Consider the following 14,599-nt stretch of genomic DNA (forward strand, 5'->3'; position numbering starts at 1 on the left):
TTAATAAAATGTGTATTTTGATTGCTTTTCGTTTGAATATTATACTTGTAAATTGTATTTCCACAAAAGATGGCGACCAAAAGCGGAGGCATCGACCGTGTTCTTGCAAAATGCAGAGCATGTGTCGAAGGAGGAAACTTTTACGAAGCTCACCAGATGTATAGAACACTTTATTTTAGGTAAACATTTTTTGAAAATGTCGCTTACATTATGATACCCAGGATTGATTACAATTTCGTTTTATTTGAGGTCAACGGATAGCATTTGGCTTTGGCTGTTTTGGTGACGTCTGCTAACTTTTTTCTGGCATGTTCTATATCCGAGACGTGGCTTCAGATTAAGCGACATAGCCTGAAAGTTGGCGATAACTTGGCATCATCAAGCCTTTACTCGTATGTTCATATCTATTGTGACTATATAGTGACAAATAAAAAGTTTCTGTAGAGTAAACAGCATTTCCCATGTTGCAATATGGCAGAATACAAACAACATTTTTGGTTTGGGTTTAAAAAAGGAAGAAATAATATGAATCATGCACGGCATGGGAATAGCGAAGCTCTCCTTGTTTATTTTCTGTTTCAAATACACTTGTAGAAGACATAATTTAAAAGGATGTACTTTAAAGTAGATCTAGTATGTCATTGTGACATAATGATTGTCAAGCATGATATAACTGTTAGGCCTAATTTAAACAGAAACCAAACATTCGAAAGATTGCGGTACAATATATAGTTTAACGTTGAAACGACGCAAACAATACGCACAACGGAATAGTTAAATGATAAATATAATATTCAGATCTGATTAAATACTGATGACAAAGTTAAAAACTTCATGTCTACAGCAAGAATAACATCCCCTACTGACATTCAGGTATGTGTCAAAGCCATGTTTGATGGGAATATTTTTTGACTAGACATAATCAATGGTTCGTTGCGTCTGATTGGGTTTCTCACACCTTTATAGAAGGAGCTTGAAGTAGTGGAAAAGTCAATCAGAAGGTGATATTTATTCCGCTACAACAGTAGCTAGCTTAGGTTTAATGAATGATTTGGGCTTCATGTAATTTACTTTTATGTATGTGCTTTCATTTGAAGCATAAAGATACATTATTTAAAAATATTTAGTACTTTGGCAGGGATAAATCTAGCTCTGACTTTGGCAGGGATAAATCTAGCTCTGATTTATTACCGGCCTAAATTCCCCATTTGAAGCTAAAAAATTATCGTTTTTGAAACAAAATTTCCCCTGTGACTTATTTTCCATGAAATGTTTTAGACTTTTGTTTGCAAATTTCTTCATATTTATCATATAGCTACTGCAGTTTTATAATAAATTCAAATTTTTCATTATTGAGCTCAAAATCTTGCTTTACTAAATTTAAAAATTAAATTACCTAGTTGTTTTACAGTACTTTTTCGTCAAAATGAATATAATTTTGGACCAAGATAAGAAGATTCAAATTCCCCTATATTTTGCTAAACTTTTCCCCTATTTTGAAAAAAGGGTAGTTTTCCCCAAAACCTAGATTGATCCCTGTTTGGAGTGATTTATGTTTTCATTAAGAAATGGTGCTAAATGAAATTTTTATTTGCTTAAGGAAAAAAATCCTTTTTGCTAAGCAAAATTGAGAGTTAGCGTGAGCAGCCAGGACTATGACTATGAACTATATCTAAAGGTCATTCTCCATTTCTGGACTGAAAATTCTAAAGCGGCAGCTATATAGGTTCATAGTACATGATAAAACAGCTTTTATCAGTTAAGATTTAACAAAAAAATAATGATAAAAAAAAAATGTGGGATTCGAGCAGGGTATTAGAATTATACCTGATGCCCCTATTGCATATATGCATGTTGTGCATAATCTTAAAAGTGTACAAAAAATAAACAATCGCCGCAGTGTCAACAAACAGGAGAGAAGACAATGCAGTGACTGACCAGACCGGGATTCAAACACAGCACCTTCAAACACTAACTGAATGCCGACTGAACTACTTGGTTAGCTGACGATTGAGTCAGTTCAATCCTGCTACACTCCTCTCTCCTATTTCGGCCTCAAAGACATACAAGATCCTGGCCCTATACCACCACCTTGGTATTTTACAGGGAAAAGTACTCATTACTGTACATGTGGAGTGCCACAACCAAGAATGAGACCCAGGTTCCTTGTGAAAAACTATGGCTCTAACGACTGAGCCAAATAAGCATGCTCTTTTGCAATTAGCTAGAGTCGTAGTTTTTTACACCTTGTTTTGATTCCTGGTTGGCACACTTTACTGGAATCATGGGTACATGTATTTTATGCCTACATATACCCCATTCTTCCCATGTTTTGGGTGTTATTAGTTTAACTTCCTTTATTAACAGCCAGGGTCATGTAAGGATGTGCCAGCTTTGTTGGTAGGGAAAGCCGGAGTTCTTTGAGAAAAAACGTTGAACCACTGACCAGCGGTCAGTACGTACCTGGCAACTGCCACACATATACATGAGATTCAAAATCAAGACTCAGAGGTGGAGGGCATGTGGCCATGGTAATATGTTGAGAATTCAGCCACTGCAGCCCAACCATTCTTCCACATTGCAAACTGACTTCATCCTTCCTAGCGTATTTTCCTTGACATATGACACACCTCATTTTTGACTTTGCGTTAAGTGTTGCCTATGTGATTAATGCTTTATGCGAGACACATGACTGTAATCTATATATATACAGTGGATCAAATTTGAATTGACATTTTACAAAAAAACAACAACATGTAACCAATGTAGACATAGTCCAATGTTCTTTTTGTATTATTTGCAGGTATAAGGGGCAAAAGAAATACACAGAGGCCTTGAATTTACTTTACAATGGATCATTGACTCTTCTGCAACACAACCAGGTACATAGAAGTATAGGTATTTTCGTATTTCTTGGATTGTCTTAATTGCTAGATTGACCTCATGAACTGCATAACTGCACCGAATAATTTGTATTGCTATTAAATATCTTTGGAGTATGGAGATCTAGATCTTGATCAAATACTAAATACTGCAACTTTAAAAGGATTAATAATACACATAACCTACTGATTTATCATTAAAAGTATTTAAAATTAAATTGATTTATGATGACAGATATTAATTGATAAATTTTCCATTGGATGAACTATTTGATTATAGCCTTAGCTTACTATGAAGTGTAATTGAATAGCAACATACCTTATCTTTGCAAATTTTTCTTGGAACATGTTTGTCCGATTGTACGGTACTTTTAATGTTCTATTATATAATTCACTCCATGCACATATATCAAATGACCAGAGCTTCACCTTTTAGTTGCACAAAAACGCTTTATTCATTAATTTATTTGTTTGTCATCCTGGTCAGTCACACATATTTATAGTACATCATTTATTTATTGTAGCATTCCAGCGGAGCAGACTTAGCCATGCTGATGATTGAGCTTCTGAACACATCCATGACTCCTGCTACTGAGGATACCATTGGTGTGTAGATATATAGGATCTCATTTGCTGTCATGAAGTGGTGCCAGTTGTTGTCTCATATAAACCTCATTGTAGAATTCATTGCATAAGATAAACACATTGATAAATCAGAAATTTGTTCATTTAAACAAATATGCTTGGGTGGATATGAGAAAAGGAAAAATATTTAGAGATTGTTATAAAAAGAATACTAAACAGTTGAAACTCGTGATGAACTTGTACCAAATTCTTGACTTGTTTTAATTTACCTAATTGTTTTGATGGCACCAACAAGACTTTTCACTATTATAGTAATAGTATACAGTATGGGAAGCCATGTCATCAAAATTAGGATTCTTTACATTTTGGAAAAACAATTTCATTTAAAAGTGTGTAGTTTTGTCAACCTCAATACAGTGGATACATTCCTAGAGTAGTGACATGTCAAAACTGACAATCCATGCACTAATCTATGTCTACAACCCACAGTATTTAAGTTGACTAAAAACTTGCTCTTGAAAGAAATCACTTATACAAATATATAGGATGCAGAAAAGATGTATCAAACCACAAAACAATCGGTTCAATAAACTGTTAGTTATAGTACAATTGTTATGTGAAGTTTGATGTGTATGGTATCGTTGATCGAGTGGATTCTCCACACTGATATATTCAAGTACACTTAAAAACTCAAATAGTCAAATTAGATCATATTTATTTGTTCCACCAACCTTGATAATAATTATCTTAAAATTTGTAAATTAAATTATAAATTATTTAAATAAATTTAGAAAATAAATGGTTTTGTGATCTTAGTCTGATCCATGTCCAAGTGCGTTAATGATGTTCTGATCTGATTCCATTCTTTCAGATAAGGTAGTGAGATTATTTCGTGCCATGAACCCAGACTGCCCAGAGCGTCACCATTACATGGTATCCTCCATCAGGTGGTCAACAAAATCAGACAACCAGCAGCACAAGCTAGGACATCCCGAGCTTCACCAGAGGATAGGCAGACTGTTCTGGGAAGGTCAATATTGTTCTATTGGAATGTTTAGATCTGGATAAAGGAAAATCTTAATAATGGAATGATGTGAATTATGATTTTATTACATTTATAGTCAAATAAGTGAACATTTGATAAAAAGGCACTGTGACGTTATTGTCTCAAAATCTGACACATTTAAAAAATTGAAGGAAATGTTTAGATTCGCTAGTCGAGAGTAAACAATTCATGTTATGTAAAATTCATCAGTATGTACATATGTCTGTAAGGTGAACACAGTATGTTCAAATCAATTTTTAGTCATGTATTTCTGTAGAGTTTGACCTACTTTAGCAAGCTGACCAATAGGACAAAGAACGAATAATTCCATATATATGTACTCTTTATGTTCATCTGATAATTCTTTGTTGAATTTGTCTTTGTAGAGAAAAACTATGTCCAAGCCAGGTATCACTTCCTCCATTCAACAGATGGTAAAGGCTGTGCAACGATGTTGATTGAGTACCACCTTATGAAAGGATATACCTCCGAGGTGGACATGTTTATAGCGCAGGCTGTGTTACAGTAAGTTGTCATTGAAATTGTCTAAGGAGGAAAAATATATTAACATTGGGAAATAAGTGCAAATTTTTGTTCCTCATTTAAGCAGACATAGGTTAATTCGACATAATTCTGAGATTCATCATAAAAATGATAATGCAGTAAATAAAGTATAAGTCACTTTACAAGTAAAAAGTAGTTAATTCAAAAGTAAGAAACAAAAAATGTTCAGATCACATCCTAATGATATGCATCATTTTATGCCCCTTCCATGAAATAGGCATATGTATAGTGTTACCTATGTCTACTGAATCCCGTCCCGCATGTATGCCTTAAGATAGTGTACTTACCGGTATATCAGGTATCTGCGAATATACAAAGTTATAATTGAAGTCTTGTATATAAAAAAAATACTGCTTTTGTTTTGTTTCAGATATTTGTGTCTCCAGAATAAAGAAACAGCGAATGATGCGTTTCAGACGTATACCCAGAATCATCCTCAGGTGAGAAGAGGATCACCCTATGTCCATCCACTTCTCAACTTTATATGGTTCCTATTGTTGGCTCTGGATGGGTAAGTAAAAGAAAGAAAACAACAATATCTAGCAATATAAATGTTCATGTCTTTGAATTAGTTTATTTTTGTAAGTCTTTAAATTTCTTTTACTTGTTCTGAATATTGTCTACATATTTTATCTCTGAACATCAATTTTACAAACATCATAAAACTAAAGTATCTTATAATTTAAGATGCTCCACCACTGACCACAGCTGACAAATGATATCTTTTGTCTATCAAAACACAAGCAGACAAATGATTATTTTTTTTAGTTACAAAAGTTACTTACTTTACATTAATATCACCACTGAAAAGTTCGAGCTTCTAATTTTACTTCCAGATAAAAAAAATTATAAATAATTAATTGCATCTCGAAAAATTCTGTGGCACTATGTCCTATATTGAATGAACTACTGATTGCTGAATGCACCAAAATCAAAATAGATTATTTTATATTATTTATTGTGTTAATTTGACATATATACAAATGTATACAAAATTAAACACCAATTATTGTTAAAATTATGAGTATCTTTTATGCTCTGTCGGCTAAGGGGAATCTCTAATCTAATATGTCCTATTCATAAACTTAACCATTATATTCATATGTAAAGACATTTTTGATGCTGTGAAACAGCATTCTTAGGTACGCTCGGAGAGCCTGTGCATATCAAAACAATGAAACCACTCTGCGATGAAAATTAAAAGTTGTTTTGTTCATTTCAAGTAATACTTGATGGTATGAAAAAATAAAACCCCAATATTCAAAACCACAGACATAGAATTTGTACATATGTATACACCATGGATGGAGTGTTTTAAGTGTTCAGTTGGGACTCTATGATATTTGTATTACTCCGAGAACACTGGTCTCCCGAAAATCACGAACAACGCCTTCTTCGCTGTCTTCCACCGACTTTCGGTGGATTTTGGATTGTGTATGTTTATTTAAATTTTACGTAATTCATGCTAATGATCGATTATTGTAATCAAATGTTAGGAAGGTAACTGCAAAAGAAAGTTATTATAACGCTTATAAAGTTTTTTGTGTTGGTTGTATTGACGAACTATATCTGAGATATTATTGCGCAGTAAAAGTTAATAGTTTTGAGTACGTGCCTCCTCCCTTAATCTGTCACTGGGAGTTCTGTCTTATGTTTATCGACAACTGCGGGATATTGAAAGGGAAAAAGTACCAAATCTATCAACATAAACTTACAAAATATAATGATAATATAGATCTATTTATGTACTAGCAACTTAAAAGAACAAATGAACTTATATTGCCGGGTAATGTACGGTGGCCTTATGAAGACTTGCTAAAGTCCGATGTGTTGCAGGAAGTTTTCTTGATGATAGTGTTCTTATGAATTCAAAAGAAATTTGACTGTTATAAGTAACCAAATAATGTACCCTTTACTTCACAAACATATATGGCCATGTTTTACTATAAGTCAAAAGTCGGCAAAGCAAAACTCACGATAAATGTTCTGCACGATAATATCTCACCAACCAGTTACTCTTAGGCTTACGAAGACTTGCTAAAGTCCGATACATTAGATGAAGTTTTCTTGATGTTAAGGGCTAGCGTTCTTGTGAATTTAAAAGAGATACATTACATGAAGTTTTCTTGATGTTAACGGCTAGCGTTCTTGTGAATTAAAAAGAAATCCGAGTGATATACGTAATGAAATAATGTACTTTTTATTTGGCAAAAGTATCTGGCCATGATTTATTAGTCAAAAGTCGTCAAAGCAACCCATGTTAGTTTTCAGGAAACCAAAACATATCCGGAAATGGTAATATTTCTAATGTTATATTTTTTCCGAAAATATTCTTCAATGTTAAGTGGATATTAAGATACGAAAATGTTTACTATTATTTTTTTGTGTTTGAAGAGACATTGATGAAATTGATAATTTAGCAATTAATAAAGAATTATAAAAAAACGATACTCAGATTCTGAACGGTTTCTTTGGTGTTGAAATCGTTATTTCAAAAATAATTTAGAAATAAAATTTATTACAGATATTTCAGGATAATAAGTTATTCAACTTATTGTTCTTGAAAAACTTCAAATATCATAAAATAAATACGGTATATCGTAAATATTTTTTTATTAAACTCCGAAATTCAACACTGCACACTTATGTATAGTTTACTAAACTCTATATTTAAATGAAAAACCAATTTCTTTATTCCTTTGTTTGAGTCCTTCATTCATAGCATCTATGAGTGGCCTTGGCACTTTGATTTTATCAGACTAAAAATGTTTATCGCGCCGAAGTTAAATACCTTATGTGCAATATATCAAACTTTTCAATGAACTTTTGATATCAAAGTAATGTAATTTTGTAAGAATAGTCTTGAATGTTTTGTTTGCTACACGACAAAGTTTGAACACTAAACATGATTATGCATTATAGCCTTAGATTAATAATAATATTATACATATTGGCATTATTTTTACAGGGGACGCCTTACAGTGTTTACTATCTTGTGTGAAAAATATGAAACATCTATAAAAAGAGATCCTACATACAAAGAGGTAATGAATTGATAAATAGAATAATATTTTTCATAAATTCTTTATTTAATTAATTTTGAGTTTGATTCATACTTGGTAGCTCACTCTTGACTTTTCACTTTGATGTGAGAAATTTTTTATAAAAGCTGCAGTAAATACATTACTATTTACCCTAGACTACTTCATTTAATTTGGTTTATATATATATTTATATATAAAGAGAACCAAGAGTGATGTTACATGTACAACATGTTTGTATTAACAGTATCATAAACTAAAATTAGCAAATTGATTTATCAGAATGTCATGCGAGTGTTTCATGTAAAATTGTCATTATAATTGTTCAAACAAATATTAATGATATGCCAATTTTCATATTATTTTTTCAGTACTTAGATAAAATTGGACAGGTGTTTTTTGGAGTTCCTCCGCCAAGAGCACCATCTCAGGGACTTATTGGTAAGTAAAGACAATCTACAATATAGTTAACGCAATTTAACATTCATTTTAGATAAGAACAATTTCAGTATTACATCGACTCCATCCCAGAACTAAGAGCTTTGTTAGGGGTACCATACATACATGTAGATATAAAAGTCTTACTATGGAGTCCAGAATTCAGGAAGATATCTTAATTAATTTTGATGCAAAGGTATTTCATTGAAAATGATAGACTCAGTTAAAACTGCATGGAATTTCTACCCATATGTAGCATAAGGAGAACTACATTTAGTATTTTGTAAAAAAAAAAGTATTACCACATCCATTAAACAAATCATATGTTTTCTTTTCTAACACAAGAACATGTACAGTGCATGTATATGTAAAATACTTGGTCTATATTATACATATACTCAAACCATTTTGTAAAATCATATTTATATGCTTATTGCTGTCCATATTTCTTTGAATCTTGTCCTTAAAGAATCTTCACTTAAATTTCAAGGCACTGAACTCCTATAAAAATCCAAACATACACTTTCTAACACTGAATACTAATTTGTAACAGTATAGTGCATTTTCGTCCTTACATTATTGCAGGTAACTTGATCCAGAGTCTGTTTTCTGGGGGAGATGAGGATGAAGATATGATGCAGGTATCCTCCTCAAGCTGGGGAAGTATGGGCAGCAGTATGACCACTTCAAAGGAAATCAACCAAGTGGAACTTGATTAAGTCAACCACATCATTTAATTATCAAATTTATATCTATTATGTATGTGATTGTTAACTAGAAGGTATGCACACAAACTAAAAGTGAATGAATGGACACCATAGAAAGTGAAAATCAGTCACTTGAGATGCCTGTTCTGAAGTTTTTGTGTGGCTTCAAATGTTTCAAGTTCTAGAAGAAAATAAATGTTTGCTCTTAGTTTTAATTACTTCAAGGTATGTGAGTATAATATTCTTCATCATAAATGATGTACAAGTATCTAGATCATTTGATCTTATATTAATTCTGAGAATGTTCAGAAAGTCCTCAATACATTTGATATTTTACTAGTTTGAGTTCAACAAATTTCTTGAGAGTTTTATCAGTTTATGTTGAACATTCTTTTCATGCTGATGTTAAATACATTTCTTTACATTTATCAGTATGTGTAAATAACTCACAATACAGTTGCCTGTTATGGTTGGGTCTAATAGTATAATTTATTTCATTTGCATTACAATAACTGTATGACATGAAATTTTTCATCGTGTAAAAACTACTATTATTTTTATGGTTGTTTTGAAACCATGAATATTGAAGCAACAAATCTATATCGCATATATTTTCACTATTGCTCCATTGGCTAATCACAAATACTTCTATCAACGAAATTATTTGAAAGCTCTAAACCAGGAAATTAAGAACACATGAATGTTTTATGTTATATTTGTCTGTCAAGATTTGGTTCTCCCTACCTACCTTCCAATAAGTACAATTAGTACAGACTGACAATCCTAAGATGAGATAATATGCATTTTTTCTATAGCTAGAAGACCAATGTATAAGAAATTATTTTCGGAATTGTGAAAAGCATATTTATATCTGGATTACTTTAACAAGAAATCTGTATTTGGATTTTCATAGCTTACTTCTAATCACAATGCATAATTTTATTAGAGCAATGATTTTTTTAATGTTAGTTTCAGATTTGACGTAGTTATGGATACTAACTATAAAATAACAGCTATGCAAATATAGTTTGTACAGTACCATATTCAATATACAATTGTATATGTTAATCACTGTGGCTGGTCCATAGAGGTAGATGTTCATACAGATGGGTGAAACAATTGTCTAGGTTCATCAATAGAACAATTAGATGAATTGCTTTGGATTTATAATGGAATTTTATATTATGACTATAACTAGTATATAGCTGTTCAAATTTTTATCATATTGTTTTACTGAAAGTAATATTCAAGTGTTACACTTGAAAAGTATAATAAGTTTGTGAAAGCTATCAATTGGTAGGAAATGAAAAACTTCTTTTGGAAAATACAGTCTATTGTAATATTACATTTTCATGTATTATAAAACATATTGCAACAAAATCATAGCTTAAATATGGGTTTACATGCTAAATGTTCTATTGAGAATGTTACAAATCCAATATATTGTTACTACTGGAATTAAACATTTTCTATGGGAAAATATTAAGACAGAACGAAGGGATGATCAGTAGTGCAATGATTCTAGTAAGAATACAGATTTGCTCTGATTAAACAACCACAAAAAATTCAACATGGTTTCATATTCCTCATTATAGCTGATATTAACAATAAAAGAATATGTTTGAATACAATTCATTCGATTCTACAAGTAAGCATGTAGATTTTCTAGATTTCTTTGCATGTTGTGATATTATAAATAATTTTACTGATAGAAAAAATAAATAAGATATTTAGAAGGATGTCTACTTTACTGATTGTTGAACTATGTTCTACTTTGATTCTTATTTTTTGTACAGTTTTACAGTGGTGAACTATTTTGTATACCATTCTCATTAATACACTAAATGTAGTGTTGACAGTTGTTGTCAGTTTTTTATCTACTGGAAATTATCCTTCATATACCAGTACATATGATGCCTCACTAATTATTTCCACATCAATTATTAGGCAATAGAAAATTTGAAATCTATTTGTAATGTATTAATTTATAATGATTAAACTGTGCACTGTCCAGTACATGTGTATTTCAAAACTACCATGGTAAAAAGGACCTTATTATATTTAATATATCAAACTTCTAAGCAAAGAAAGTGCTGTGTTTGCATAACTAAATGTATAATTCATTAACCATACAGATGCTGTAGTATGTCTAGCTCAGATTCCTAAAATACAAGTGATTCCACTTTGTGTTTAATCAAATACTCAGTACTTTCACTCTAAGACTGAAAAGGCCTTTACTATTGTTGAATATTATGTGGCTTGTGTGGGACAGCCTAACCATATGGTATCCATCACTGTACTGACAATGAAAGTGAAACTACGAATGTATTACACCCCGGAAATCTTGTTATTTAGCAGTATCAGTACACTTCATTGGAATAGCACTATAATGTTGATATCTGTCCAGTATTGTTAGTCAAATAGTGGACAAACACTGATATAATGCAGTCTTCAACACAATGTACCTGACATCTGATGTTACTTAAACATTTAATTTTCAATCATAACAAGTAATACCGGTAGAATTAGGTTCAAAGGCTACCTTGATTAAACATTATGCTGCTGGAATGCTAAGTTTGAAAATGATTAAAATGGAGAGAATATCCGGTGTGAGGAATTGGGCCTAATACATGTATGTGTAATATTGATATTAGTAATGGTACATATATAGTCTGGCCCTTGTGGTGCGTTATACGGCAAAATATTTATTGGGTTTTCTATTAAGAATGTTTTTGTTATAAAAATAAATCATCTGTGCTTTTTTCCATTTATATTGCTTTTGTTTTTGTTTGCTTAATATGTTGTGATTTGGTTATAAAGTACACAGACGAATAATTGGATTTTTCACTTGGTGCGTTGGTCTGTTGTGTGGCATTGCCAGCTGTACAAAAAGACCTACTGAAGGGGTCAAATGTGTTTATCCACTTCACCATCGCCAGGTGGGTCAGACAATTGATATCATGTGGAGATGTATCTTTGAAATTGGTTGCATGTTCGTAGTACGCTCGTTATAAAGACTCATGATTATTGTTATTTTGATGTTCTATCATGAGCCACAGTGACTTGTTTGGACTCTCCTACATTAAATTGATCTTTAGCTTGCTCACAGTTAGATACCTCATAGAGAATGTGACATCTTGCATTGGATGGCTGGTCTTGCTGCAGAACATTTTGTGGCAGGTTTTAAGAGTGGTCCTCAAAACTGTTCACACAGTGACACTATTTCCACTGTCACATCCTAAAAAGAATGACAAAGTATGTTGCAATTAACTTTTATTTCATTCAAGTGAACCGTTAAAATGAAAAATTTTGAAAATAAGTAATGCGAGAGAGAGATATATATGCAGACTTCATCTCCTGGGGCCGCGGTGGCCGAGTGGTTTAGATGTCATGACATATTACCACAAGCCCTCCACCTCTGGGATGCGAGTAAGAGTCCCATATGGGGCAGTTACCAAATACTGACCGCTGGTCGGTGGTTTTTCTCAGGGTACTCCGGCTTTCCCCACCAACAAACCTAATACGTACTTACAGGACGTTAAACTAATTAAACCAAAACCTAAAACCATATCCTGAACTTTGGAGTATGTAGATTTGATTTCCATATGGAATACTATTGCTGTTCCTAACCACTCTTACTCGCTCAACTACAGAGAACGTGTCGTATACGTTTCAGTTAGAACCGAAATTGGTGGGGGTTTCCTCCCCTTTCACGTATTAGTAGATTGCTTTGAAAGTGAATATATCAGATATTCTTTTTGTAAATGAAAGATAAAATGATAAAGTGATACAGATTCCCTTCAGCTTCGATAATGTCTGTTTACCTTGATACGTAGGCTTGATTGGCAATGGCATAATTTGACCAGGTTTTTGTTATGACTTGCATAAAATCACAATGCATATTTGAAACAGGGGATCTTATGTGAATGGCTATGTATTATGGCATTTATCGAACGAGTTCAATATTTTCTATTGAGCATTCAAGTGAGGATTTAATTATCAACATGTAATTCAATAAATTAAATAACGGTAAAATAGTATTTTACCTAGTCCGACACAAGAGGAAACCGTGGGATCTTGAGAAGACAGTCGACTAGTTCGTAAACATAAAGAAAAAAAATATATAAATGTAGATGTACCAGTGTTCATTACACAATGGCCAAGCTATTGGGAAATAAATACGAAAATATATCCAAATACCATAAGGTATCCTAACACATTACATACGGTTGATTTCGCTTCGCTGGCTCGATTTTATTGTAGAGTGGAAGGTGGACGAGGCGTAATACTCGATAATGTATAACTAATCCTAAGCCATTCATTAAATTAATATAACACGATGAAGACGAATCGCATGTAAGGCTTAATGCATTCCAGTAAGCATCTGAATATAATAATGAAAACAAAAACAGACCACAGGACCTCTGATTATTGTCGATTGGACATGTATGTTCATAGGATTTGAAAGCATTAAAGATACAGATTCTGAGACATGCATAGCAAATCTGATCAAAGAAAGATGTTCATGGACTCTGGCCTACTAACATCCTCGATACTCCAGGGCTTCCGATCACTTACGATCTCTACACCCCTGGACTATCTCATAGTAAAACTGGAGGCAACAGTGTACATCAAAAGAACCGTACAACGGTACACTGTGGTTGACTGTGTGGCTTTGATGTTAGGCGTCGCTCTCTCTGTAGTCTTCAAAGGAAATCTTTGCTGGCCTGTGATTGGTCAAATGTTTTCAGCTGAGTTGCCTTCAATTTCACTATGAGATAGTCCAGGGGTGTAGAGATCGTAAGTAATCGGAACCCCTGGAATATCGAGGATGGCCTACTAATTAAAACTAGCTTTTCAATATATACTACGCTTACGCTATGATATTGCTCGCCTGCAATGTGTTACGGGTGTGAATGTCTGCATGTTTTGGGAGGCTGCGGTATATACGTTTTGGGTTTCCTTGTAGTAGTGGAACTCTTGCTCCTTTTATAGTGCTTTCTCATTGCAACATGGCACCGAAGACGGCCACCAGCTGACATGTTGACAACCGGTAAACCAGGCATTCATCACAATTAATTTAAACAAAAACCACCACCTTATATAGACTATGGTGTGCCTCAGTTGGACGATGCAGAGCCTTCCTCACATGGGCGAACGCTCAACTCAAGGCCAAAATATGCGGCGGTGATAAGGGAGATGTAAGGAAGAAGAGGAAAAATATTACGCCAAATTTAGTTGAAGAAAAAAGACACTTTAAAATAATATTCAAAGAGAAGTGAGAGCGTTTGGATTTTTGAAGAAGAACTTACCCTATTTATAACATTAGTTAATCAG

General features: G+C 32.9%; 1 protein-coding gene across 1 annotated transcript; it reads left to right on the top strand.

The window, feature by feature from the left end:
- The first annotated feature begins 57 nt into the window (after positions 1-57).
- LOC138323135 (Golgi to ER traffic protein 4 homolog) lies at positions 58-12,033 on the top strand. The gene is made up of 9 exons (XM_069267521.1): positions 58-179; positions 2,804-2,882; positions 3,407-3,488; positions 4,339-4,497; positions 4,899-5,037; positions 5,447-5,587; positions 8,045-8,120; positions 8,489-8,558; positions 9,141-12,033. Exons 1-9 carry the CDS (start codon positions 70-72, stop codon positions 9,272-9,274), a joined length of 990 nt encoding a protein of 329 aa, XP_069123622.1. The 5' UTR covers positions 58-69; the 3' UTR covers positions 9,275-12,033.
- The last annotated feature ends 2,566 nt before the right edge of the window (positions 12,034-14,599 follow it).

The sequence above is a fragment of the Argopecten irradians genome, chromosome 5, assembly GCF_041381155.1.
Source record: "Argopecten irradians isolate NY chromosome 5, Ai_NY, whole genome shotgun sequence".
In the NCBI taxonomy this organism is placed as follows: Eukaryota; Metazoa; Mollusca; class Bivalvia; order Pectinida; family Pectinidae; genus Argopecten; species Argopecten irradians.

Excerpts from the sequence above, each read along its gene's own strand:
- LOC138323135 (XM_069267521.1), top strand. The coding sequence starts at position 70 with ATGGCGACCAAAAGCGGAGGCATCGACCGTGTTCTTGCAAAATGCAGA. Across the intron at positions 180-2,803 it reads TATAGAACACTTTATTTTAG|GTATAAGGGGCAAAAGAAAT; the intron begins GTAAACATTTTT and ends TATTATTTGCAG. Across the intron at positions 3,489-4,338 it reads TGCTACTGAGGATACCATTG|ATAAGGTAGTGAGATTATTT; the intron begins GTGTGTAGATAT and ends CCATTCTTTCAG.